Source organism: Vidua chalybeata, chromosome 12 (genome assembly GCF_026979565.1).
Source record: "Vidua chalybeata isolate OUT-0048 chromosome 12, bVidCha1 merged haplotype, whole genome shotgun sequence".
NCBI classification, from domain to species: Eukaryota; Metazoa; Chordata; class Aves; order Passeriformes; family Viduidae; genus Vidua; species Vidua chalybeata.
The window spans coordinates 7,744,665-7,772,383 of NC_071541.1; the positions used below are offsets into that span (position 1 = coordinate 7,744,665).

The 27,719-nt window shown below is 40.1% G+C and overlaps 1 protein-coding gene across 1 annotated transcript in view; it reads right to left on the reverse strand.

Annotated features, from left to right (window-relative positions):
* Positions 1-27,719, reverse strand: part of PTPRG (protein tyrosine phosphatase receptor type G) — a 394,477-nt gene that overhangs the window by 117,688 nt on the left and 249,070 nt on the right. Inside the window, exon 5 of the mRNA XM_053953681.1 lies at positions 18,481-18,576. Within this exon, the coding sequence (XP_053809656.1) occupies positions 18,481-18,576 (96 nt within the window). The remainder of the gene's footprint in view (positions 1-18,480; positions 18,577-27,719) is intronic.

The following is a 27,719-nucleotide window of genomic DNA, read 5'->3' on the forward strand; positions in this document are numbered from 1 at the left end:
GGTGCTCTAAGTTTTTCACCTTTGCAAGCACCAAATGATCCAAGAATGATATATTCCTGCTCCTCCACAGATGATATTTCCTTCCATCTCCCCCATATAAGCTATAATTGCACATCTCCCATATGAGCTGATGCAAAAGGACAAATCTGGCCAAAAGCCTGCAGCCTGACAGAGGTGAGCAGGGAGGCAGAAGGCATTTGCTGTGTAATGAATAGACTACTGTAAGTAAGTATCCTGCAGAATATATTTGTAAAGGAAAACAAGAAATGGAAACAGCCTCCCTAATTCTTCAATTTTCTACTCATGTGTAAAATCAGAGAGAATAACAGGTACCAAGCAAGATATGACACTGAACCTTAAGGTGGCACACGCACTATTTCACACAGATACTACCACGACCTTTGTTTTTTTTTAAATGTGTATTAGAGCTGATTTTGTCTTTGCCTATGACACCTGGTTTCAGGTTTAGTGATTTGAAGGCAAACTCTGTTGAGTTAAATTTGGGTTTTGGCCTTCAGGTATTAATAATCCTGCTATGAATGAAAATATACTGAAGTCATAGAGATGCATATGCTGGAGGAGGGGCTGTTCCTAAATGTCTCATTCACTATGTTGCTTCAAGAGAAGAGAAAAAAAAAAGTTAATGAGTCTTCCAATGATTATTTTAAATAGAGTAATGGGTGTGCATTGATCCTTCTAGCTAATTCCACTTTGAATAATACATCATTCTGACTGAAAGCTTGCTAGTGATGTATTAACTTCATATTTCACTACAGCATTGGAGGATATCTACTAGCAGGGTGTATTAACTAGCAGCGACAAAGAGGAAGCTGCACTTTTTCCTTTACTTTTTTGAAGTCCACAATGGTTTTAAAAGCTACTGAACTGACTTTGGGGTTGTCCCTCATCTTTGGTTGAGTGCAATGAAGCTGTTTGCAACCACTGCTCCTCACAGCCTTTAACTGAGCCCCTGCATCACTTTATACCTGCTGCCTCTGCACCTGAGTTGCAGACGTTCTGGGACTAGGATGGGACAAAGTAGGTTATAGATCAGCAACTTCCCCTTTCATTATGTCCAGTAGGCATGCTTGAAAACACAAGGAGCATAAATAGTCACTTTTACACCACAGGCTGGCTGAAATACCAGCGTCACAAAAAGAGCAAAGCAGTGGCTACCACAGAAGAACATTGAACAGAATCTGTGTGTTGGTGCAATGTCCTGACACAAGAGACTGTTTAAAAAAAAAAGCAAGACCATGAAACTCCGAGGAAGAGTTAAGTGTGCTTAATAACTCAGCTCAGAGTGCCCTGTGTTTGTGCACACTGAGTTCCTTTGTTAGCAGAGAGGAACATTGATTGTGCATTGTAACCTGCTGGCAGTGGCTGATTGGAGCACCAGGCTGAGGAAAACTCTGCAGCTCCCTCTCCACAGCATTTCCTTCATTCACTATCACAAGATTTGCAACCTGCAGCATGGTAAGAAACAATAGACAATGTATTTTCCTTTCTTTTTGTAAGGCACTCTTTTGCCCAAACTTTGACTTATTCCATTGATAAATTAATTAATTTTCCCAAAGTATTCTTGCACAAATGCAGCTAATTTAGTGCCAGTGAATAGCACATTCAATTAACAAATTACTGAAAGATCTTAATACACATATATCTAAGGAAAAACAAAAGATATGTTCAGCCCAAAAGCACAATCTGATTAGAGCAATAGAATATCTCAGATACAAAGTTCTGTAAAAGACAAAAATGTAATTGCAACAAAGAGGAGAGGCAGCTTCAGTGGCAGCTTCTCAAAGCTGGGAAAGCTTGATTGATAGACTTTACCATCTGCAGCTGCGCAAAAAAGGGCTACAGTAGCTGCAAGTTTATTTAAAGCAATTTCAGTGCACTGAGCCTACTTGTTCTCCTTTGAGAAAATAATATGATTTCTTCATAGAGCATGTAGTCTATTTATTTAAGCAGCAGTGTGCAAGATCTCTCAATCCTACTAGCAGTTCAGCTGGAAAAATGACACACCAGGGGGTAACATTTTATCAGGATGGAGGCTATTTTATAAAAACTGCCATCAGGTATAAACTGTTCTCATCCTCTGACTTAAAAAAAATAAAAAAAAGGGGCCAAAAAAAAAAAGAGTTGGATCTCTCTTAAGGGTTTTCACAATTTGCTCTATTTACAGTTTTTAGGTAAAAATAACCATTTTGACCCAAGTAGGAAGGAAAACGAAATGGTGTAAAGAAAAAATATAACAAGCACTACAGCCAGATCATCTTACGACACCCATTCCTTGATGTACAGCTTCACACATTTGAAAAGGCTAAACTCAAAACTGTGAAACCACAAATGGAAGTTAGCTCTCGTTTTCTTCTGCTCCTGGCTTGATTTTGGTATGAAATTCAAAATTGTGCAAGTGAGAAAAAGTATCTCCAGCTCTTTTTTTTTTTTTTTCTTTTTTTCTTTTCTTTTTTTTTTTAATGCAAATAAAGCAATGAAATCTGTTGGCTAAACAGGAAAATTTCCTGGGCAAAATGCAAAGGCTGAAAAGGAACAGCTCAGATGGACATCTGGAACTCCACCATTTTGCAGGGGTTTAATTTAATTGCTCCAGCTAAGCTTGCCTAGGATGCAGCAGAGATTTCCAGCCTTTTCCTCTTTTCTAGCCTACACAAAGGGTTTTGGTGAGAGAGGTCACATCAATCTCTCCTTTAAAATAAAGAAAAGGAATCGTCTCAACTTCCCAACATCTTTCATTCATTCTACAAGAAAAGTCCTGGTTTTTTCTCCCCTGGCACAGCCCTGGGCTCCCTCCAGCCAGGCAGTACAGATGACTCAAGCCAGCATCTATGAGTCACAAACACAGAGGATGCAGAAATGTCAATTAAGTTACACAGTCACTTCCCTAATGACAACCACACCTCAGTTCACAATTAAATTAGAAATCCAGTGAAAACAAATTATTGTAGGGCAGATTTTTTTTTCCTCCTTAACTTTATGCTTTGAATCATCAAATTCCAACACAGTTTGTTTGCCGCTCCTTTTACCTAATTTCTAAGGAGGTTGGTGTAAACTGGCCTCCCAAAACTGCAGCAGCAATTTTTGCTACACCAAATTCCCCATTTCTAATGGGCTGGGCAGGCTCTCAGGCTTGCAGGCATCTTTGTGGTACAAGGACCCAATGCTGTTCATTAATACTTTCCAGCACAAAAGGACAACTATAATACTGACTTGTATTTGTAATTTTCTTTCAAGCAAGTTTTTCCATCTTTACTTATCTTTTTGTAAATTTTCAGTGTCATATAGTTTTTGCAGGTGTGTGCAGCTTTGCAAAATGAGTTTGGTGCTCATAGTACTTAAGGCAGAAAGCACCTACTAATCCTCAGTTTCCTCACTTCTGACTCTACTTTCATGTCTGAGCTGCCTCCCTCTTCCATCACACACATCCTCCTTGGTGTCTCTTTCCACCCAGTGAGCTGCTTCTGTCTCCTCAAATGTTACAGCATCCTCCCTTCCCAAACTGTTCCACATACCCCCTTGAGCATCCTTCCACAACTTTCCCACCTTTTCCTCTGCACCTCCTGCCTCTCCAAGGAAGTTCCTCTGCTCTTCCACCTTCCGAGATGTTCTTCATGGAAACAGGAGAAAGAAGTGGCTGAGGATGGTGAGTGGGCTTGCCCAGGGCAAACCTGGATGCCAGCAGACAGGGTGCCAAGGGTACCAGCTGCAGGACTGCCAGGGGCTCCAGAGGCAGTGGGAATGAAGTGTGGGTGCACCAAGAGCCAGTCACAGAGCTGGTCCTGAGCACTCACAGCAGTAGAACTCCAAGAAGCAGGTGAGAGAAAGAAATGAGGCAGTCCATCTCAATCTTCTTCAAGCCACTGAATTAAGAGTGGCAGGATGTGGCCTGCTTTTTTTTCTTTCCTCAGCTGCTTCTAAACTGCTCAAGTTCCTGCAGCAACAGAAGAACAGCTCAACCCCTCTGTTTCACCTGGTGTAACACTAGACAAAAACAGTGAGGATTATATGTCAAGATGTTTATTTTTCTCTTGGTTAGCATGACCCAACAACTCACTCAGTTCCTTAAAAAAACATTTCAACAAGTATCATGGCTCATGTTTAGAACAAATGGGCAAATTTTGTGCAGAAAAACAGCACTTAGAACACAAGTGCATTAAAAGCCTGGCAAACATTCAGTTTGTGGCAGCAGCTTCTTCCTCTTGAAATACAAAGAAATACAGAAACTAACATGACATGTGTGCTTGTTTCAAGATGTTCTACATTTCAGCAGTGGCAAAGTGAATGCTATTCAATCACTGCGAGTAGGTGATAATCTTAAAGCCATAGAACTCAGGATTCTCAAGCTCCATGGGCTTCTTACAGCTTTCCTGTGCTCCTGTGGAGCATGACCTATCCATGGAGGGCATCTTCAAGCTCTGTCTCTGGTCAGGAAGCCCTCCTCCTCCTACACAGCGTATAACTTCAAAATTGCCAAAATTAAAAATCTCAGGGAAGGTTATGAGAGAAGAAGTAAAATACAACTGAACAAGATTTAAAACAAAACTTTAAACAGGGTTAGAACAAAAGGTGCTCTTTGAACAAGTCTAGCCTGACCCAGAAGAGTGAAGATGCTTCCTGCAGGTGAATGTACATAGGAATGCTCTCAGGAAGATTCTTCCATCTCCTCTCCTCCTCTCTGAATCTGCCTGCCAGAAAACCTGGCTATTAATTTCAGGTGTTTCCTTATTATTTTTTCTTTCTTCTCACACCCAGCACTGTAACGCCTGGGTGTCCACAGCCCATGAACAGTGGTTATGATCTGATCACCAAAGCTGTGGCAGGCCAGCTGGACCATCCAGGCTCCTGGCTCATGCATTGCCACAGCCCCAGTTTTGGTGTCAACCTCTAGAAAAGTCTCTGATCTCTCTTCTTAAGATCTGTCAGGCTGCATGGTCTCTTGATGTCACCACCCTCATACAACCACCTGCAACTGACACCACAACCTGCACCAGGCTTTTCCCTGCCAAAAGCCTGATTGTTATGGAGGGAGCTGAAGAGCCAAGCTCTGTGAAGGCAATCCACAGAGGGCTGGCACCGAGGGACATCTTCACTGCCAGGCTGCACAGCCAATCGTGCCCAAAGTGCCTGAGACCCAACAGAGTCAGAATTCCAGCCCAGCTGGAACAAGCACACCAGGAGCACTGCACTGCTGGCTGCTGTGAGGATGAGAGGCTTTCCAGAGCAGCACCACAGCCCAAAAGCTTATGCTGGAGCATCCCATGTTCCCTGGAGTCTGGTTTGTACCCCCAGCACACTGGTAGAATGCACCTGCACTTGCAGCTCTCTTTACACTCAGATTTTAAGGGGAGCAGCAAATATATGTGGCACGATAAAGAAGGCATTAAAAAAATCTCCTATTTTTAGGGTTAAGACACTGTATGTCTCAGTTATATGTCTCAGATGCAATGCAAGCAGTAATGAAGGAAGGAAGAGGGCACTTTCTAAAAGGCAGACATAGGCTGGGCACTTAGGACACAAATGCAGCATTTAAAAAAATTGCTTCTGACACAACAACAGCTGACAGAGATAATCTCCACAGCTCAGCATGAATTTAGACGGTCTTTCAACAGCTCTATTAGACAGGTGTGGTAGCAGCCAGCTGTACTGCATGCACAGACCAAGTTACTCTAAACCTGAGTGCCCAGCTGGCCCTGCAGCACACTGAGGTGGTGCCACCCGCCCAGGCATCACCCTCCTCTCCCACCACCATCTGTCCATAGAGGGGGATCAGTATCAGCCTGAGGGGTAGTGCAGAGCTGGTCTAGATAATGAGTGAGTTCAGACTCCAAAATGATGGATGTTCCCATCCACAACACAGGGACCCCCAAACAGCTCTACCCAGACAGGTTTAAAAGCCAGCTTTACTTCTGGCCTTTAATTCTCTGCTGAAGTTATGAGCAGAGTCAAGTCAAGCCATAAGGCAGGGTGGGCTGTGTGCTATTAGGAAGGTAAGCTTATTATCTGAAATGTAATAAATCTCTGTAGATATCTGGAATAGCAGAAGGCAACACTTTGCTTTGCCATATCACTAGTAATGAGTTGGCAAGTGGAGAGCATTCCAAAACGTTAACCTAAAGCTTAATTTGACTGGTATGCACTTTGGGAGAGTATTTAATAAGGCTGGTTCACCCAAGATGGGGAACTATCTGTCTGTTCATGCCTCCCATGAAATGCAGGAGGATATAAGAGAGTGTGATTTTAGCAGTTTAGAATAGAAAATGATGAGGAAAAAAAAATCTTTGAAAAGTGATTGATGCAGTCTAATCATGTTTCACACAAGAGCATTTCAAGTTATGTTAGATATTTTTACAGGATCTAGATATGATAAAGTAGGTTTGCCAGGTAGCAAGGTAGGCAGGAGGGAGGGAGGAATAAGAAAATAATAAAATTATTTTCTTACTTTTTACACAGGCATATGGATAATGCCGTACAAACCATAGATAAAATGCACCAAAAATTGCTAGCTTAGCTGTTAAGGTTATGGAGCTTTGCTTTCTAATCAACACTTACCCATAAAGCTGTTTTTAAATATTGATCTGATATCATGATCCCAAGGGAAAATAAATATCAAAAGGGGTGATTTAATTCAATCTTCATGGTTCTTGCATAACCATGATCCTATTTCTTCAAAAACCCAGAAAGCAGTAACTTAAGTGAAGCTTACAGATCAGCTAATATATTTACAGCCTTAAAATAACATGACACACACTATAAAACACACTGAGATCCAAAGTTAATCTCTTTTAGCAATATTCTTGCAGCAACTAAAGATGAATTTTATGGTGAAAAAAATCCATTTCATCAGGAGCAAGACTGAGCTTTCTAATAACCAAGCTCCTTTCTAATGTGGTACATCATTTTACTTTACTCATAAAGAACACTTTGCCAAATCTCCAGTTAGGCTTCATTTGATACAGCAGAGATGTTGCAAAACCAATACCCTCTCGCAGAAAGTCTCTTTAGACTTGGTAATGACCACATTTCAATGCATTTTTGATGCACAGAAATGGTACAGTTACAATCAGCAGCTAAATACTGTTCTGATGGTGTCAGCCAGACAGCTTTTCCTTGGCTCCTCAGAGCTGTGAAGCAGTTGCAAACACCATAAGCTCAGAGGAAAAATCCTGCTCCACCAAAACTCACTGTTTAGAGGTGCTGAACAGATTTAAGCAATCTTTATTTAACACATTTCACTTTTCTGCATAGAATAAGATGGTGATTGGCATTCTTGACTCTCACCTATCTCCAGAGCACATCCCAGCTTCTGTGCTGGTTTTGTTCTGGGAACTGATACCAGCACACCTGAACTTTAAACAAAGGGAGCTTTAAATTACTTGAACCAGGACCACTGAGCTCATTTGGAACTCATCACCTTAGTCAAATTAGTATGCTTTTCAGTGAATCCAAAATGTAGAAGATATATCTGAAAGCTACTATAAAGTCATCCTGTAAAAGGGCTCCCACATTTACACACCCTCAACTCCACCCTATAAACTTGAAGATTTCTGGTTTAGATTCAGAGGAGGTAAAACATCAGGTACCAGGATTGCTCTGGGCAAGCTGCCATCTCAGCTGCAGAATTATTTTGGGGGTGATCTGCCATCAGCATTATCAACTAAACCATCAGTTATGCATACAAATGTCTACATCTGTACAAAGACATTAAGAAGGAACCAACTAGATTATGATTTACTTTCATTGACTTTTTTTCTGACCTCTGGAATGAAAACCATGGGCTCAGAACGCCCTCAATAATCACCTCTCCTACAGTCATCCTGCAGCACAGAAACTACAGGTGACAAAACCCAGCAACAACTCTACCCTCTGGCAGTAACCTTTAACACTGGATTTATAGTAATTTAGGACAGATGATAATTAAATTACTGAAGGATATTTTCCTGCATGCTTTCTCTGCATCATGTGTAATGTTTAGGGATGGCACAAGAAACCACACATATCATTGGTAACAGCCGGGGTGGTGCTCACACAGACACGCCAACCTGACACCAATCTGTGTGACCCTGAAAGCTCCCAACCATCCTCTTCTCTCCCTTGCATGCTTTCATGCTTTCCCATCACTTCTGATCTGGGAAAATACTGACATTTCAGCCAGACCTGCTCTGTGATTTGACTAAAGTTGAACGGTGTGGGCAGCACAAAGACACAGTCAGGATGACTGTGTAACCACCTCGCTGACTGTACCAAAAATGACACGTTCCATTTATTTGTACAAAGAGAGCCCTAAGTGATTCTTACATCTCACAGCAACCTATTAACAAAAAGAGACTTTGTGAATGGAGTATCTGGCTAAACACTTCAAACAAATACATCAATTATGCATAGTCTGTATACTTTTTCCACCTTAGGGATCAAACTGGAACAAGACTAAAGAATTATGTTTTATTTGTATTAAAAATGTATCAGCTGTTGTCCGAGAAGGTTTTCCAGAACATTTGGTATGCTACCCAGGAAATTCTGTCTGAAGCTTGTATTGTTTATTCTTGCCAATACAAGGAGAAACGTGGCACTGTTATAGCTGAGAACTACAGTAATAATTCTTCAGGCAGAACAGCTTGTATTTAATAACTTTTTCATCTGAGCCAGAAGATCTAAAGGGAAAGGAAGCCCCAATTTTACCCATCTATTTTATATATTCAGACTTTACAACCAATCTCTCTTTTATGGCACAAAGGGAAACTAGGCAATCAATTATGAATAGATCCTGTGCTCACCTTTGCTTAAAATTTGCCATAACACTACCTGGTAACCAGAGACATAGGAAGACTTTGCAGTTTCATGGAAGATACCAAGGGCAAAAACAGGTGTAACTTTTCTGAGGGTTACCAAATCCTGTTGAAAATCCTGCAGAACTGGGCAACTGTGGAATGGAGAACTGCAGTTTCCTGGCTGAAATGTTAGATTTCTCCATTTATGTCCCGTGAATGTAAATCACATGTAATACATTTGATATTATAACCCTCTGAGAGACAAATGGGTCAGAGAGCTAGATGAATACAGAGACTGTTAAAAAATTAAAAATAACCAAATCAAATTTTAAAATGAGGTAGGCAGACAGGCATAAAAAACTATTCCTGGAATCCAGGTTGGATGTCTAAGAACTGGGAGAAAATGGACTTCCCAGGGGCAATTGTTCTGCTTGGGAGAGAGGAGAGGAAAGGAGATGAATGTGTATCTTTATGTCTCCAGTGATTCTGTAACTAAGATCAATTTTAGCAAAACTCTCCGAAAACTTAGATAGCAAAAAATAGATTCATTATTTACAGCTTCCCCCTCTCTTTCTTAAAGAAAAGGTCAAGTAAAAATGCACCAGATTTGGGACATGTAAGAAGGACAGGGATGAAGCAATTGCCGGTATCCCAAAGTTACCAAGAAGCCACATTTGATGGCTTCTCAGTGCTCAGAGAACAGAGGGGCTGCTGTCCCTCCCCTAAAGCAGCGATGGAGCCTGCAGCAAGGCTGGGGGTCCTTCCACGCTGTCCCAGCTCTAGGTTTGCTTTGTGATGTTTGACAAAGTGACCAAGCAATGCATCAACAATGCACAACAGAGACTAAAATGCACAAACTACTACTGTAGTTAGGGAACTAATTTGTTTTTTAGTCTAATGATTATAATCAGTAGACTTCCTGAGTTCAATCCTCCTGAACCACAGAAAGGGTGAGATATTAGGCTGACAACAGTAATTTTTACATATTACACATGTAAGTGTCATTTACAGGAGTCTAGTAATGCAAACTCCACAAGACATTTTCTATAAATTTAAAAATTTTTATGGCATGGCTACAATTTTTTTTTTTTACAGGGTATTTTTAAATCACAAAGAAGTAAATTACTGTGTTTAAGAAGCTGACATTAAACACTATAAATATTCCTAAACTGATTCCACTCTGAACATCAAGGGTGAGAGAAAGGAAAGGGAAGAAAATGCACGCAGATCAAGTTCTTGAGGCAAGCAATTCAAATAAAAGCACTAAAATGTAAGGGGACAGTTACGAGAATTAATGCTAACAGGCTGGTATGTAATTTAATGAAGCAAGTTAATAATGGCATCCTGCTTGGGATTAATCTCAATACATTAATCAATTAAGAATCATTCAGAAAGCAAAAAAACTGCAGGTCAGAAACATTTACAACCCTGTAAACCAAAAGACAGTGATCCTAACATTCAAATGAATATTAAACCAGAAGAACACAGTGACCTATTCTCATGCAACACATACAACCAGCTCTCATTAATGGTTATGACTGATAGCTCAAGACCTTGAGGACAGACCCCATAAAATATGCAGAGAGTTTTTCATATTTGCAGCATTGCAGAATTTGGAGTCCAAGTCCTCTCAACAACAAGAAAGTTTGAAGTTCCTTCCTAACATCAGTAATTATGATTTTTCCATTAAATAAATTGGACCAAAGGACTGTGTTTTCTCACAAAAAGCAGAAGTCACTTGGTAATGCATCCCCACTGTTATCCCCCCTCCTTGCTGCTGCATCCAAGCCAGAGACAGCACAAGCTGTGAGTTGTGGTCTCAGACTTCACAGTTAAGAAAGCATTGACAGTGCATTTGGGAAAAAAAAAAGCATCTAATTCTAATTTTTACCTTCAATTAGATTTTTTAGATGCTTTGGCAATTAATTTCCCTAGATATGTCTGAGACTAAAAATAAAAAAGCCAAAGACTCTGTGCATTCTGGTATTTTGCTCTGAACTGTAAAAAGAACTGCATGGCACCACTTTCAGTACTGCCCATATCCTTTAAAACTCCATCTAACAAAAATGCTTTAATTGAAAATATTGCATTTTGGAGGTCATCAGACTTTTTTTCTTAGTGGAAATACCATGAACAAGTTCACAGAGTGAGGAGAAGAGGGGGAAGGAAGACGATTGCTTGGGCACTGAAGAAGATAAGTGCACATAAGGTAAATTACCCTTCTACACTGCACAGTCAGCCTGTGGATAGAAAGTTTCAACACAGCAGGTTGCAACCATCATGATCTAGAGACTGCAAATGCCTCTTGGCAGAACACAGGCAAGCAGAAGTGGAACGATGTGTTTGCTTCCAAGAACGATCTGTTTCAGCCGCCCTGTCAGTCTGTGCCTCCAAACCCAGCCCCCCTTTCGCTCACACATTTGTACCTCATTCCTCCAAGCAGCCTTGCTCAGGATGTTCAGGCTGCTGTGTGAACACCTCTGCTCTTCACACTCACAGATTCAGCCACATGAGCTCCTTCTCATGACAAGCCATGACAAGTGTGCAGCCATGTGAGCACGATCCTGAACCCACAGCACCCTGCACACAGACAGAAACTGCTCTGCTTGCATGGGATGTGACATCAGGGAATCCCGGGCTCTGCACAGTACCCCAGCAGCAAAGGTGTGTCTCAGTGCTGCTGTCAATGCACTGAAAGTTTGGAGAACTGAAGCATATCTGGTACAAAAAACTCCCATAGGTGAAAGGACCACTGTTTCTTCAGTGCAATTCAGCTCACTTACAAAGTGAGTTCCTTGAGTCCAGCAGCACTGAGTGATGAACACTGCTGGGCTCACAGACCCCTTCCAGCTCCCTGTGCTCCCCAGATTGCTCACAGTAATGTCCCAGGGCTCACACTTGCAGTCTGCCCCTTCCTTACCCTCTTATCTGCCCTCCTGTTTGAGAAAGGGTGCAGCCCTCTGCCCTTCTCACAACTGCATCATCCTCAACAACTAAAAACCTTTTGAAGCTTCTCTACTAAACTCAAGACTTCATCAGGGATTGTTTGCCTAGTGCTCTCAAAAGGCAACCTTCTCATTTATGCACCAAAATAAAGGGTGGAGAACATTACTACAAGAAACCGTAATTTAAAAACAAAATAAAAACAAATCTGTTGTAAACAGTAGTTTTACTATTAAACGTCATTTAAAACATGACTAATCTGGGCAGAGGTATGGATCAGAAGAAAGTCTCATTGTTAAGCACTGGAAATTTAATAAGCACCAAAATTGGAGATATATATATATATATTTTACTCTCAGAGCTATTCCCCATCTGTTCTCCTTTTCCTATCTTATTTTACATAAAATATTCAAAAAATATTCATATTTCCCCAAGAAACTTTTGACATAAGTTGAAATAAAAAATCTAAAAATTTTGAGCTTAGTTTTAAAAAAAATTGTTTTCTTTAATGGAAAGGGTAGAATAGATTTTTTTAGAAATAGTTTCCATGAATTTTTGTCTTCTACCCAAACCCTCCTCCAACCAAAAATGGTTTCAGAAGATGTTGCTCAGCATGAGCACTTGTTATTAGGCACCCAGACTTGCATATTTTGGCTAAAAAACACCTCTGGAAGCTGGTCTGTGCCACTGACATACTGAACTCTACTCAAATCTAACAGACCTTAAGAAACTCTCAAAATTTTGTATTTAAATTCTCCATGATGCAAAAATCACTTTTGGCAATTTTATCTCCACTTATATGTTGGAAAATGAGGAGAATCTTTTTCTGCTCCAGAGATGCTTCTTATGCCACCATACCCCGTGGCGTGTATTGTGCGAGGTGTTTCTCAGAAAAATGTCCTCTGGTGCTGGAGTGGCCACATCCACCTGCTCTGGTGTGTCTTTATGTGTCAGGGTATCCACTTTGTACCTCTATACTATTTTTAAACCATTTAAAGGCCCTAGTACTGCTTTTATTAGTAACAACTACTGTTTTCAAACAACTGCAATATTTCAAAATGCTGCAAAACTGGACTTAATAAAGAAAAATACATTTCAAATTGTTTTGCTTGTGTTCACTTACATGGAGAGTTATTGGTATACAGCTATTGAATAAGGAGCTGTACTTATCTTCATGGTATGAAGCTAATAAAAATACACCTGTACTGATACTTAATAACACTGCTAATCAATAACAACAGTTTTTTTATTCATGAGCTACTATTAATAAAACCCCATGGGTTCTATGTAACCATTAAAAGAATTAATACTGTAATTCAATTTTAAATTCTTTACATCTGTCTGAAGTCTATTAAAATAAATGAAAAGTCTCTCAATGACTCTGGATGATGCTCTGCATGTTAATGATGCCATGTGTTATTTTCACTCTTGCAAATCACCTTTAAGTTATTGCCTAAACACTGGAGTACTGATTATGCTTCGTGTGGGTGGATATAATGTTCCAAGAGAAGTGCACACCTCTCCATTCTCATTGTCAAAATCAAATTAGTTTTGCTCAGACTTTCAAAAAGCATTAGAATAAGGGAGAGGCAGAATCAGGGAATTTCTAGGAATTGAGATGGGGACATGGGAGGGACCCTGTCTCCTACTGGATGTGGTTTCCTCAACAGTCACCGTATTTAGATCACATTCACTGAATCTGTTTTGTCACAGTGGCAAACACATGAAACAGTTAATGAAAGGGAAGAACAGGGAACAAAAAGGCTTCCAAGGGAAGTTAAAAGCTGAATTCTGTTGTTTGAGAAACGTACATTTAAAAAGCATATTTTTGGCAAATATTCAATAGCTTTGATGGTGTTCCACCAATTTATTCTGTGTTCAGCTCATTTAGGCCCCTGTGAAAAGTGAGTGATTGATCATTTGATGATGCAGACCAAGAACTACTACCAAAATAATCTCACAAACAGCAAGGCCACAACCATGCATTTTACTGAAGAACACATCCCTGGATACATGAGTAGCTAGTAAATGTAAAGACATTTATATGCAAATAATACACACATAGATTAAAAGTTAAAAGGGCTACAGAGTAGTTTCTGCAACAAACTTACAAAGACATGTCTGCATTGGAGGGCAACTCAGCTAAAGACATGTAAACCCTTGATTTTTATTCCATGTACTTTTAAAAATACTGCTAGTTGCACATTTGCTGCCAAGTACCTAATTACCTTTAAAAATCTAGCTCTGCACTGCTGAAGCTCTTGAGTGATCGAGGTATCAACATCAGTCATCATTATGAAGCTAATTTTAATGATGAAAGCATTGCTAAAAGTTATTTTAAAATTCATTTTTACTTAATTTCTTTAGAGATGATTTGTTTGAGTACCTGAGACACAGTAACTAATCACTGATGGTTTTCTCTGCAAATATAAAATAGATTTATATGCCCTCCCGGTAGGAACAAGAATTCCATCACCTCCTCCTGAATTTCTGAGTTATCGAATATTTGATGAGTGCTTAGGGAATCAGTATTGTGCCTTTTCACAGCAGTAATCAAGGAATGAAGTATTCTCTGCCATAATGAATCTACTGCAGGACTAAAAGATGAATATTTCAAATGGAAAAGCACTATGTTTGTTTTGAACACTTTCAAGTTTGGCTTTAATAAAGCAAGTAGTGAAGTATGCAATGAATTATATTGTTAGATGGTTAAAACAGAGCTGTGCAATATGTCTGAATGCATTTAATCCAAGTAAATACTCATTTTAAATGTGACTTATAAATATGTATTACATGTATGATGAACGGATGACTCAGGAACCATGAGAGACCTGGGCCTTGCCTTCCACTCCTGGTTTGCTTCAAAGCTAGCTCAGCCAATTAACCAAGGCCCAGAGCCAGAACAACCAAGCTGAGTCTTATGTGGGCTGAAATGAAACATGAGCACCAACTAGTCAAGTTAGGATCATTTAAATCAAGCCTGAGGTGCCTGGCTGGGCTGGGACCTGCTACATGTGTTCCAGCAGCTGGTGGAACCAACGTGCAGCCAGAGGCTCCTTTAGGATTGCCACAAAACAGAGCTCCTCAGCTGGGTCCATCACTACCCTTCCTGCACATCCAGAAGCCTTTTCTGCCAGCCAAGAGGGTGCTGGCAGCAGGAGGTGATGGGCTGGTCAATTTGAACATCTCCCTCCACTACCAGATTCACTCTGAGAAACACCAAATCACTGCAACACTGAGAGGAATGGCCATAATGCATTCTCCTGAAAAACCTGTCAGAAGGCAAGGTCTCATTTGTCATGGCATTCTCTCCTTTGTCTCCAGGGGATTTTGATTTTTTGCTAAAATAACAACTGAGTTCTCTTTAACAACAAAGAAAATCCAGCTAGAGATTTCAGGCCAGCTCATCTCATTTGCAAATTGACAATACCTGCTACAGAGTCCCTGCAGTGCTATTTTGTGTGAGACCCTCCCCATGTCTATCCACAATGAGATACAGAGATGAGCAGTTATAGCAGCTTGTATTTGCAAGAATTGTTACTTAGTTTAGTAATTTTTTTTTGTCAGATCAACTAACCAGCAGCACACAAACAGAAATAGCATTTATCAACAGAGCTTAAAATGAAAGTAATGAGAAAAGCACAGCTTTAATCACAACAAAATTCCAAGTGCTTCAATTATCCAAGTTCAGAACCAATGTACTTTACCTGGAAATTGCCCCTGAAATAATGAATTCAATAAGGAAAATTCTTGTATAGTCCAAGTTAAATTATTTAAAAAGAAAGAAAGGGTACTTAATTATTTAATGTTTCACCAATAATTATATATTTCAGTATAATGTTCACTCACTGGAGAACCTGATTTTCAAAGGAACATTTATGAACATCAATCAAACAAAAAACACCAGCCAGACTATAAACTCAGCCAGTCTTGTGCACATTCATTCCAACACAGCATTATCACATTAGCAAAAATCCAAGTCTTAATGGCAAATGTATCCAATAATTTATGTTAAAATATTTACATAGAAAAGCATGCATGATACAATTTTCTAATGCATTTATAAAAAAACAGTATGACCTCTCTTGCTACAGTTTTTAAAAGCTGTGTTCTAGGTAAATGAGTTCAAGATGGAGTCAAAACTCTGAAAATAGAAAGCTGTAGTACTTAAACATCATAAGCTGCCAATCAAAATTTGACCATGGACATCTTAGGGACATTTAATTCAAAAGTCAGTAGGAATCAATTTTAAAAGACAGCTTTAAATTAGCTGCAGGAAACACTAGCCATGGCAAGTTTATCTGCATGGAGTCCTGGGGAGCAAGGCTCAGGGAACACCAAGGATTTCTCAAGAAAAAGGTTTTCCCAAGTTATGACTTGGCATGCCTGACTTAGCATCAACAAGCCCAGCACATGATACACAGCTGAGGGGGCTAAAAAAGCACCTTGGTCAAACACAGTAGGGATTTGCAAAGGATCATCACCATCATCCATTAATAACCCTATGCTAACCCTATGTACAACAATTCAGGCCCTATGGAACTAGTTCTGGAAAGTCCTCATGATGGCCAAAATAGCAGCTGTCACACTGGTGTCCCTAAAGTTTATTTACAGGTGCCAGAATTCAGCACGTGCCCTTCTAGACTGGGGACTCTGGGCTTTACAAATCTTCCACAACTGTTCTCTGTCTTGGAGCAAAGCTGCCCAGAAGGAAAACCTGATACACTCACAAGTTTAACAGCACTGCACTGATTTCTCATTTCAACCCAAAAGAAAAGGAAAATATGCCAAAACCCCCACAACCATTTCCTTGCAGCAGCAAACGAGGTTGTCCCTGGGTCACTTTGCCAAAGAATTACCTTGACCCCACTCTTTGGAAAAGATCAGAGAGTGTTCATCAGTAATGGCCTCAGATTTCACAGCTCCCAGAGCAGAGGAGCCCAGCTGCACCATCATCCGGATTTTACAGCCTCATGTCCTGTGGCCAGCAGGGCTGGAAATGTTGAGTAGTGTAGATTTCTGCTTCCCTGAGGGGACTATAACACTCAGTCGGGGTCTTGAAAAGCCCGAGGTCTCTGACAATCAAAGATGGGGTTTTTAACAGCATAACACACTATTTTAAGTTATTTTAATGGCTCCCTTGGAATTGTGCAAAGAGAGACTTACAGTAAGTGCAGCACTTGGCTTTGCAGGTGGGGAATACCAAACACAGTCCCACCACAATTTTAAGATACTGCAAAAAAAAAAAGGATTTAGGGAATACAGTGATGTGACATGGGGCAGTGCTTCACATGGCTGATGTGAAGCCCATCAAGGTAATTTAGCAGTTAAATTCCAGACAGATGATGCCACAACACGCAGTGCACACCATAGCACAAACTCATGCTCCTTCTGACACAGCACACACACCAAACCCACAATGCTTTACTGTGGTATGAACCAGCCTTTGCTTGTTGTGCATCTAAACTTCTGTCTCATGTGGCCAAATTCAACTTGCCCAAAGCTTCCCGTAGTACATTGAGATTAAAAAGTGTGGGGAATCATCATCATGCCATGCCACTGTAAATTATCACAGCTCTACCAACTTTGCCCTAATATGAAATGCCACAGAACTGCTCAGAATCCAACAGTGATGAATTTAACATGTCTCCTTCTACTATCCTGATGTCAGCAGAGTTACAGCAATTTATGCAATACAAGGATCTGTCCTTTTCTCCTTATCAAAGCATTTGATCAAAATCAGTGTCATGCAAAAAGACAACCTTACTTAATTTGAGCAGCAGAGTCAGGCTTGTCACTCTAACATCATAAGAAAAAGGGAGGTATTTACATATGAGTACTTGCATATTCCTTTTTATCTGGCTTCACAAAGATAACAGTAAGATCACTTTCTTCCTCAGTAAAAACTAGTGTGAAACCTCACAAAGGATCAGCATTTTCCCTTGCTCTTCCCTCCCTCCTTCCCTCTCTTCTGAAAAGCAAGACCCCAAGACATTTCAAATCTTCATTAGCTGCTTCTCTGCCTGTGACAGCCTGGTGGTGTGGAGCGGCTCCAGCTCCCTCTCTTCACTTCAGCCTCAAGTCAGAAAGGCAAGACCCCGTTTCTGATGGGAGGTGACAAGGGGCTCACAGTGCTGAATGCCACGGCCACAGGTGACACTCCCATCACCAGCGGTGGTCCCTGCCCCACGCTGCAGACTTGGAGCATGTGGAACCACACATGAGCTCACCCAGCAGCCCCAGATCTGCATCTCTCAGGATGCATTTCAAACAAGTAGATGCATAAATTCACTCATTTGGAAATCTGGTCTGTTGAAGAACTTGCTACTACGACAATTTTGAAGAAGCTGCTACAGATAAGATTGATGAAACGTATTGATTAATTTTCTCTCAAGCTACATTTGAATTTTAAGTTTTCCCTAAACAAAACCAGTTGGTGTTGGTTTGTTAGTATTCCAGGGACTGCAGCAATGTGCTTCAGCAGCAAAGGAAGTTCCATGATAAATGTGTTCTCCAATCTGCATCTGTAGAGTAGCTATAAAGTCAGAACAATCCAGGCAAAATTTTTCATTATGTTTTTAAATATACTTATTTACATTTTAAATCACACATAGACAATATGAAATATCTTTCACTTAGACAGGTAGGAACAAGAAAACAGATGCATCCATTAAGCTTGAAATAATTCAATGAATTAGATAGTACTCAGTGAACACTTTGGTTTATGGATATAGCCTTTGTTTTAACTTACTTGAAAAAACACGGCCATGGCTCCTACCACCCTGTTTTCTAGAACTGCTGTTCCAAAACTGTCAAAGTCATCAGGATTGTAGAAGTAAATCTGCATCTGCAAAAATTAAAACCAACAACAGAATCACATTAATGTTGATTCATGCAGCTTTCACATGATGTAATGCATACACATTGTATGTAAACCCAGTGTTATGAACCTAAGATAAAGGAATTCTGCTGAACAATATTGTTTAACCAGCATCTTGATTAATAGCATGACTGCCCTGTTGGGACAGTAAGCAGGGAACAGAGTTGATGCAATGCATTTTAATATCAAATCCAAAGGTAAACAGTATGGCCAGTCTGTTCAGATGTTAAACTTTGTGCTTTCTGCCAGCATCTCTTCATTTCTTTGCACATTGAAGGCTCATCTCCTGCTCTGTTAAATGTGCTAAACATATTTATCTCAAAATCCATAGAGAATTTTGAAAAGGATTTCGATGTTTAGAGTTATTCCTTTACTCCCAAAGTAATTTGTAAGATAAAAGTCTGTCTCCATAGCAATGCATTTTTATGAGCCTGTGATATTCAGGTCTATCAGTTAAGGTCACACTTCTCCCTGTCTTCAGTTAAATTTCATGACTTTTATTTCCAAAGCGTTAGTACTCTGCAAAAAGCATGAGACAAAACCAGATATATTGATGCAATTTTTTAATGAATAAATATTAATAATTACACAAACCCCAAGTAAGAGCAGGTGAGAACAATGATTACCCCCAACTAACAGGTGTTGGAGTTACACAAATAGAAGAGGACCAAGAACAGCTTCCTCTATTCACTCTGCTGGTAAGCAATCCCACTCCACTACACACATGCCATGAATAAGGGCAGCCTACAGAGGCCTGTGGGTGCTCGTGCTCTTAATTCTCTGTACAGTTCTTGTTTCACTTCCCACAGTAGCTGTGCTCCCACTTCTGCCAGCTGTCTGAACACACTGCTGCTTCTCCAGTAGTTGTTCAACCCCTCCATTCCAAAAGAAGCCCCTAGTGTTAGTCCACCACTATCAGCCATGATTGGCTTGCTTGGGTTTTTCCAAAATAGTGCTGCATGACACATCCACTTATATTCACAAATGCACTATTTTCCCCATATTTTCTATATGCCAAGGGAGATTATACCCTTTTATCTTGCACAGATACATTCCTATTCACATTTACTGATTCCCAGGCTTCTGACTGTACATACAGTATGTAGTGGATAGGTGCTTTGACAGTATTATAGAGTTAAAAAAACATCACCACATAGGGAAAAGGCCAACATGAAGGTTGGAGCATTCAGAGGTAGAGGTACCTTTTTTAGCAGGAGGAAGACCACACTCCAAATAGCCCACAAAAAAAAACAAAACAAAACAAAACAAAAAAAAACCTCACACTAGCTTTATAAAATTTGAAAGCAATTTTCTTCCCCTTCCTATTTCCAGCATACCTATATACACACACAGATGCTGACAATACTCACAAAGGTGGCAGTGCCTCCAGATTCTGACAACTCATGCACTGAACAAATGCAGAGCAAGGTACAGCCATTCATTGATGTAGAAATTAGAAACAGTTTGTTTCAGGTAGAATTGCTTAAGCTTCAGTTTAGCCAACACAGACCAAACCTGGCAAAACACTCACAAACTACATTTTGCTCCTCTTGAAAATAAAGTCTAAAATTATCTGTACCTTACATAAAACATTTCACAATATATTTCTCACAGGAGTTTATGAAGAAAAGCATCACTGAGTGAGTTCAGCATATGCCAGGATCATTTTGGATCAATTTTGCTCACGGCATTTTAAGGAAATTAATTTTTACAATGCACTATTGCATACCAGTGCAAAGGGCTTTGGTAAAAGAGTATTTCATTCAGATCCCTCGTCTTAGCAGTTTAATCTCATAGCCTAATCAAGAACCACACTCTGCCTTGATTACCATACACATTGGAGCATTTTACCACTGCTCCCTGGTGTTTTTCCAGAGAGCATGGTTGCTCCCTCTGCATCCATCATGTCAAGGGGAACTGTCCTGTATGAAAAATTATTGTCATCTGTCATGCAGTAGCTTCCTTATGTGCTCATACAGCTAGAAGGAACACTTCAGGAATACAATATCTGAGGAATTGCTATTACATAATTTACACACACACCCTGCAAAAACAATGGTAAAAAGACAGTAGAGGTACACCCTCAAAGCCTCATGGTTCAGGCTGCTCATAAAACCACACCTGGACACTGCTGAGCATTAGCATTATGGCAATTTTCTAATTATGTGATCACATATTGTTCTCTTCCATAACACAGCCTCATCAGTTTTCCCCAATTTACAATAAAATGCAAATCTATCCAATGTATTTTTGTTCTTTTATTCATAATATACATAATATTGAATGCATTTATCAGTAGATAGTTAATCTAATATTTTCTATGGGTGGGATAAGGTTCTTTATGTACAAAGTGGGAATAAGACAGTTAACTGTAAAATTAATTTCACCGCATACTTAAGTGGCCTAAACATGCTAGAAAATTTTCATTATTACTCCTTATTATATAATTAGTGTATACAATATATGGGGCACTTTGCATATAAATGACTTCTACCATCTCTGCCTGGGACGTAAAAAGCAGCAGCACAGAATGCAACAAAGAGCCTTTCAAACTAAAGAAAATTTGGATTGTATTATAATGTGTTATTTGTGAAATGCAGAATGGAGAATCACCCAAGCTTACACAACCAACCTGATTTGTGGCAGTGACTGCTTTCAGCCCCATACAACAGTATTTCTGTACATTTTTGCATGTGATTCCACGACAGCTTCTATTTTCCAAAATTACAGAATGTAAAGGCTGCAGAATCCTACAGTAAAGCCTAAAATGCCCTTTGTAGTGTGACACTACCTGTGTGCAGTCAGAGTGCTCTGCTGCACACATCCCTGCTGACTGTGCTCCCAAGAGCCTTCCCTGCGGCACAGGGCCAGGAGGGCATGAGTGTCCTGTTCTCTGTGGCACAGCAGATGAGATTTACAAGGCTTTCCCATCTAGCCCCATTACAACTAACAAGGCTGGGCAAGGCTTACATGGCCTTCCTTAATCTCAGATGTGCAACATGCATTTACCTTGTAAAGAGGTATCATAAAAACCATGTGTGTCCAAGCAACTTGAAATTTTCAGTATTTTGGTAAAGCCAAGCTGAGACAAACCATCCCTAGTGAAACAAAGGTATTTTTCCTGCAGGAAGACCCTCTCCATCCTAAAAAGCTACCACTAATACTACTGCAGCTACAGAGCTTTACCAAGGCAGGGAGAGGGCAAGAGCTTGCTTTTAATGGGAAAACCTCATGCTTTGACACTCTTCAAGCTATAAAAGAATTGTTTTCAAACTCAAGAGAGATTTGCTGTACAGCACAGATTTAAGCCTGAAAAAATATCACCGAGGGCAAAATCTTCAGACTGTTACAAGTGCCTTAAAACAGAGGATTAGGGAGAAAGCCCTCACTCTGACATAACCCAGGAGATAATCGCCAATCACCCTGAGAAAACATGCCATGTTTTCTAGTCTCTGCTGTCCAGGAAGATCCGCTGGCCAACCATTACAGTTTCTGAGCACTCCACATCTGTCTATTCCCAGCCTACAACACTTAGACCTAAGTGAATACACCCTGCACATCCAACATGGGGGTGATTCTCCAGCCTGGAGAGCCTTTGTCTCCAAGCTCCTACCCCTCCACCATGCCTGGGGGCAGGAAATTGCCTCCTCCTCAGGACAACCTACTCCCTGCAGGAACACCTTTCTTCAACCTGTTCTTTTGGCCCAGAAATCTGGTGTTACCCAGACCTGGCAAAATGTCTGTGCTTAGATTTTGATGCTGAACTGGGCTGCCACCATGCTGACGTTTTAAGGACAAGCTGTCCAAAACATGTGTATTACTGGGAAATACTGCCCACCAGAGACCAGTTCTGATTTTATTAAGTACAATTGCCTCTGAATGACTAAACCCTCATTATGAAATGTCACTGGCTTGCAAAAGCTGAATGGCCTCTCCTCGCCACGCATCCACAAATAAAAGGCTCAGTCTCTCTGCTTGGCACGACAGGCATCCAGACAGAAATCACCATTCCTGTGCATGACATCTCTTTGCTGTCATTACCCCAGTACAAAGACAGAAAGTTTACATCCAATACAGACTGTCATGGCCAAACTCATTCAGTGCTTATGAGAGAAAAGCCACAATGAGCATTTGATAGATCCCAGAAGATGTGAGCGAGTTCAAAGTAATTCTAAGAGACTGGGAACCAAGCAAGTACATTTTCCATAGACAGATGCCAAGTATTTTAAAAATAAATAATTGAGACTTTTAAATTGGGCTGCTATCACCCTGTGCAACCTCCTACATCAGATTTCTCTTTAGATTAAAAAATGAACAAAGGCTCATTGTGCTGTCACAGATGTGGAGTACGGAATACTCAATAGAATCAGGAATTCTGGTGCATGGGAAAGGATCATCAGAATTATCTTTCTGCTCATTTCCTTCCAGCAATCCAAGGACTACCATGCAATTTAAAGCATGGTAAAAAAGCATAAAAAATTAAAAGGTTTTATAGACCAGCCAATTTTTTTATGAATTAGGCAGCAGAACGCAGAGGGAGCAGCAATGTGGATTATTATGTACTGCTTTAGAGACTGAGAGTATTTTCAGAAGAGCACAACACCCAGGTAACAGAGGTAGATTGCAACTCTTTGCAGAGTGGTGAAAAAAAAATTTTCAAATGTTTGCTTTAAATGATGGAGTTAAGCACTGAATATACTAATTCTTAATTAGTGTCTTTGCTGCTTACATTGTAAGAATAAATTATTCTTAGACACTTTTACAACTGGATTTAAAACCTTTTGCACAAAAATAAATTCTCTGCCAAGATTATGAATCATACATGATTTTTCTTAATTGAAAGCTTGCATGTAACTTACTTTTGCTTTAAATATGTGCATAGATTTACAGTGAGCCGGATGATGTGATCCATTTGGCTGGAATTAAAATTTTCTACAGACATAATGTAATCTTCACTGCAGCACTAAAAATTCAAAATAACTGTCCTGCAGTCTGTGTGTTTACTGGAGTGTGAGATGTACACTGGGGCAATAAAGTCTAATGTTTGACTTCTCATTATATTCTCTTTTAAAAATCCATGAAACTTATCATTTATAACATATTCAAAATCTGCTTAGGAAAGGCAGGGGGAAGAGTGAATCGTGATGTTTTCCAGTTCTCCTACCAGAGCTTGATGTAATAACACAGAGTATATTGCATTCTTTTGAAAAGATAAAGTTGAACAGGAGCAGATAATGGCATGTTTTTCCTGCCTAGTCTATTATTCATCAGTGAATTTTTAACTATAGTTAGGCAGGTAGAGAGATGTATTTTGAATGTCATAACTTGGTATTCTGGAGTGCCTAAAAGTGTGCTGGGTAAAATTGCAAAACAAAGAGTCAGACAGGGACTTTGTCCTAATGTAATTGCAACTTGATAATGAATACAATGCTAGGCTGAAAAAAAATGAAAGGAGCTGAAACAACAGGAAGAGCAAAATCATGCAAGTGAAGTACCAGAATTTAACTCAATTTAGACATTTGTATCCCTTGGAAGTACTGTAAATTTCCCTTTCATCTTCTTTAACAGTAAGCATGAATTCTTGCTTTGTTGTCTCCAAACCATGCAGTAGCTGTACCTATGCTATAAATTGAGACTAAGCAATTTCAGAGTCTTTTTCAACCTGAAGGGTGATAGCTGTTGCACCTTCTGCCCATAAGTCTGCAGAGCACTTAAACTTGTGAGTGGTCCAGTGACAGTTCAGTAGAACAGGGAGGAAACCCAGCACTCCTGGGATCACCCTGGGCTCCCACGCATTGTTGGATCACATCCACATCACTCAGTATCTTGAGCGTTAAGTCCTGAATGTTAAGAGAGAAGAACCTTGCCAAGAGAGAAACTTCCCTGATTTCTACTGCCAGAAATAAATACCCCTTAGGCCTGCTCCCATCCCTAACATGAAAATCCATCTCATGTGTACACAGTGAGTGATTACCCAAGGAAGGCCCATTTGATGCTAAGAAGCTGCATGTTGCATTCATTTGTATTACCGTAATATGAAAATAACGGTGTCAGTGTTTATGCTTTCCATAACGTGAAACTTTTCTGCAATTGCTTTGTACTCCGAGTAACAGCCATATGATTCACCATGAAATGAAGTCTGGAAAATCGTTTTGGATAAATGGAACTATAAATTCAATAGAATTTCCATGACAACATAGATTGCAACACTCCACCACAAGTGAAATGTTATAAATCATTCAAAACCAACAAAAAAATCAGCAGTAAGTCTTCTCTTTCACAATGCACAAGACCCTTGAATTATAAAGCAGTGGTTATTACCTCCCAGTGCAATGTCTCTTGTTTCTGATCCTCTTTCCTCTGTGTTACAAGTGTTGTTTCATATTTGACCTCCTTCCACACACAGAAGATTATAATACTAACACTTTAATACTGAGACATAAGCAAGAACTGAAGCATAACAAGCAGGTGGCTTTTGTGAACCTTTCTTTCTCATCTCCTAAAAATGTTCAAAACATCTTCGTCCTGTGGTAATTATACCTGTGTATCCAGATATATCACAGCATCTTGTTAGACACACAAATTTAGGAGGCTCTTTTTCTGGAAACGTGGGTGGTAACTGGTGCAATGGGGTTCTCAGTCAGCTTGTGAAAGGGATGTGAACCACATGTCCAAGGGATGGAAGAGATCCAAGGAGAGGAGGTAAAAATAAAAAAAGGCTAAAAGATTACCCCACACAGTATTGCTCATTTCTACCCTTCCATCAGAGGATTCCTGACAAATGGTATTTCACTTCAAGTCCAAGGAATCGGAATGATGTGATTCCAGGAGAACCTTTGCTGCAATTTTAAAATCACTGCGGCTCTTGCCTTCATGCCTGGAAGAAAAACTTAGAAAATTTCTTTCCTTCCTGAAAAGATTAAGAAGCCCATGAAAACAAGGAGAGAGAAATAGTTCATTGTTCTGGGTTTTCTTTTTTTTTTTTTTCTGCTACCTTTTCTGCTACCTTGCATTGATCACTGCCCGTTCTGGACCTCAGTTCCTCATGTGATCATTGCCTATCCCTTCTTTAAGCAGACATTTTATGAAAAAGGTTTGAAAATTTTGAAATTAACAGGAAGAACGACACACAGTTGAAAACCATGTGAAATTAAGTACCATATGGAGTGTTGTTGGAGGAGAAAAAACTTTGAGGTTGCTGTTCATTTCCTTGATATTGCAATAAGGAAGAGTCACACAGGTACATCACGGAGAGAGTCTATTGCCTCCCTAATACTGGTACCAACTTCAACCAGCTCATAACTGACACGAGAAGATGTCAGGAGAAGTTATTTGTTCTCTACCCCTGAGGTGTTCAAGGCCAGGCTGGAGAGGCCTCTGGATAACCTGGTCTAGTGGAAGGTGTCCCTGCACATGGCAGGGAGCTGGTATCAGGTGATCTTTTAGGTTCCTTCCAACCCAAACCGTTCTATGCCATGTGGTTCACATCTCTTTTACGAGTATTTGTCACAGAAATTCATTGCACACAACTGATGCAGGGCAGTGCACCCACACACCCAAGGGCATCTTCCCAGCTCTGGGAGGCCAGCTGGTGTCTTTCACTGGTCTTTACCTCCTCTATCAGAGACTTTTTTGTGTATTTATTGAGTAGCTCTGAGTCTCAATCACAGTGGCTTTGTCTAATGGTGGCATATTCCAAGTAAAACAGCAGGAACACACAACACCGAGGCAAACGTGGCTTCCTAAAACTGCACAAGTGGAAAAATTAGGGACAATACTTATCTGCTGTCATGACTGAAAATCTGAAACAGGCAATTTAGAAAGTGGCTAAGCACCAAATGACACAGCAACCAAAAACAAGCTGGATGGACTAACTGTATGAACAGAATAGCTCTGAACTCCACCCAAAAGTGGCTGCTTTAGCTGTCTTCTTCATCTGCTTCCCATGGCCTTCCTAAAAGAAAAAAACATGACTACTGAAGAGTTTTAAACTTCAAAATACCCAAACTGCCCATACTTCAGATTTTCTTTCAGGAATCCATTTACTTTCTTAAACACCAAGAAGTGCTGCCAGAATGGAGAAGAACTGGGAATTCCTTCCAAAAATACTCTAACGCTCTTCAGGAAAAACAAAGGAGCTGCACTTGAAGAATAAACCCCACAAAAGCATACTTTTCCTAGCATGTGTGATTAATACAATTTCATATCCCATTCACTTTAAAGATGCACTAGCAGAAGTATTCATTCCTCATATCACAAATTCCTCTTTTTGCTCTGTGGAATTCAAAGTGTCACACCTCTGTGTGTGGTCTTTTTTCTTGATGATGAGTTTTTCTTCTTTTTTTCTTTTTTTCAGTGGGAGAAGGCAAGGTCTTCCAAGAGGTTTAATGAACTTCCAAATGCCTCAGAACAAATTTTGAGGTATTTATAGTTTCACTCTGGATTCAAAGCTATGCAGCAGATGGGGCATGTTTTCAGCAGCATTTTGCTGGGCGAAAGGCCATTCCTATCTCTGAGGGGATGTGAAATCCTCCAGGCTGTACACTTGCAGAGTTATTTTTATTTATCAACTCTGAAGTAGGTGGACAATTAGAGCAGTACCAGGCCAGGACAAGACCTTACTTGGAAGGTAAAAATAATAATGGGTTTTCTCACATTTTGTAGAATACACCTCTATCTAGATCCTCATCATAATGCCAAAGGCAGAGCATACAGAGTGCTCAGCACTGTTCTCAGTAGCTACTTGCAGATTACTGGAGGGATGTGTGACAGCCTGTGCTGCAGGGACAGCACTGGTTCTGTCGCAGCTGTCCCATTGGAACATGAGGGATTTTTCAAATGCAGCTGCTTAATGTGGGTGTTTTACTTCAAGATTCTCAAAAGGATTTAATATGCAAGGAGTGAGTACACTATATCCTTTCTAAAACTCAGGATCTCCTGAAAATACCTCAAATTGAAATCCTTCCCCACCATGGGCTGCCTACCCAAATTCCCCAGTGTTGGAAAACCTTACATGTAATATCTCTGTACTCCGTCTCTAATTTTCTAAGTTTCCCTACCCTTACCTTCTGACTCTTTTACCAAGCAGAAAGTGAAGTTTGCACACATCT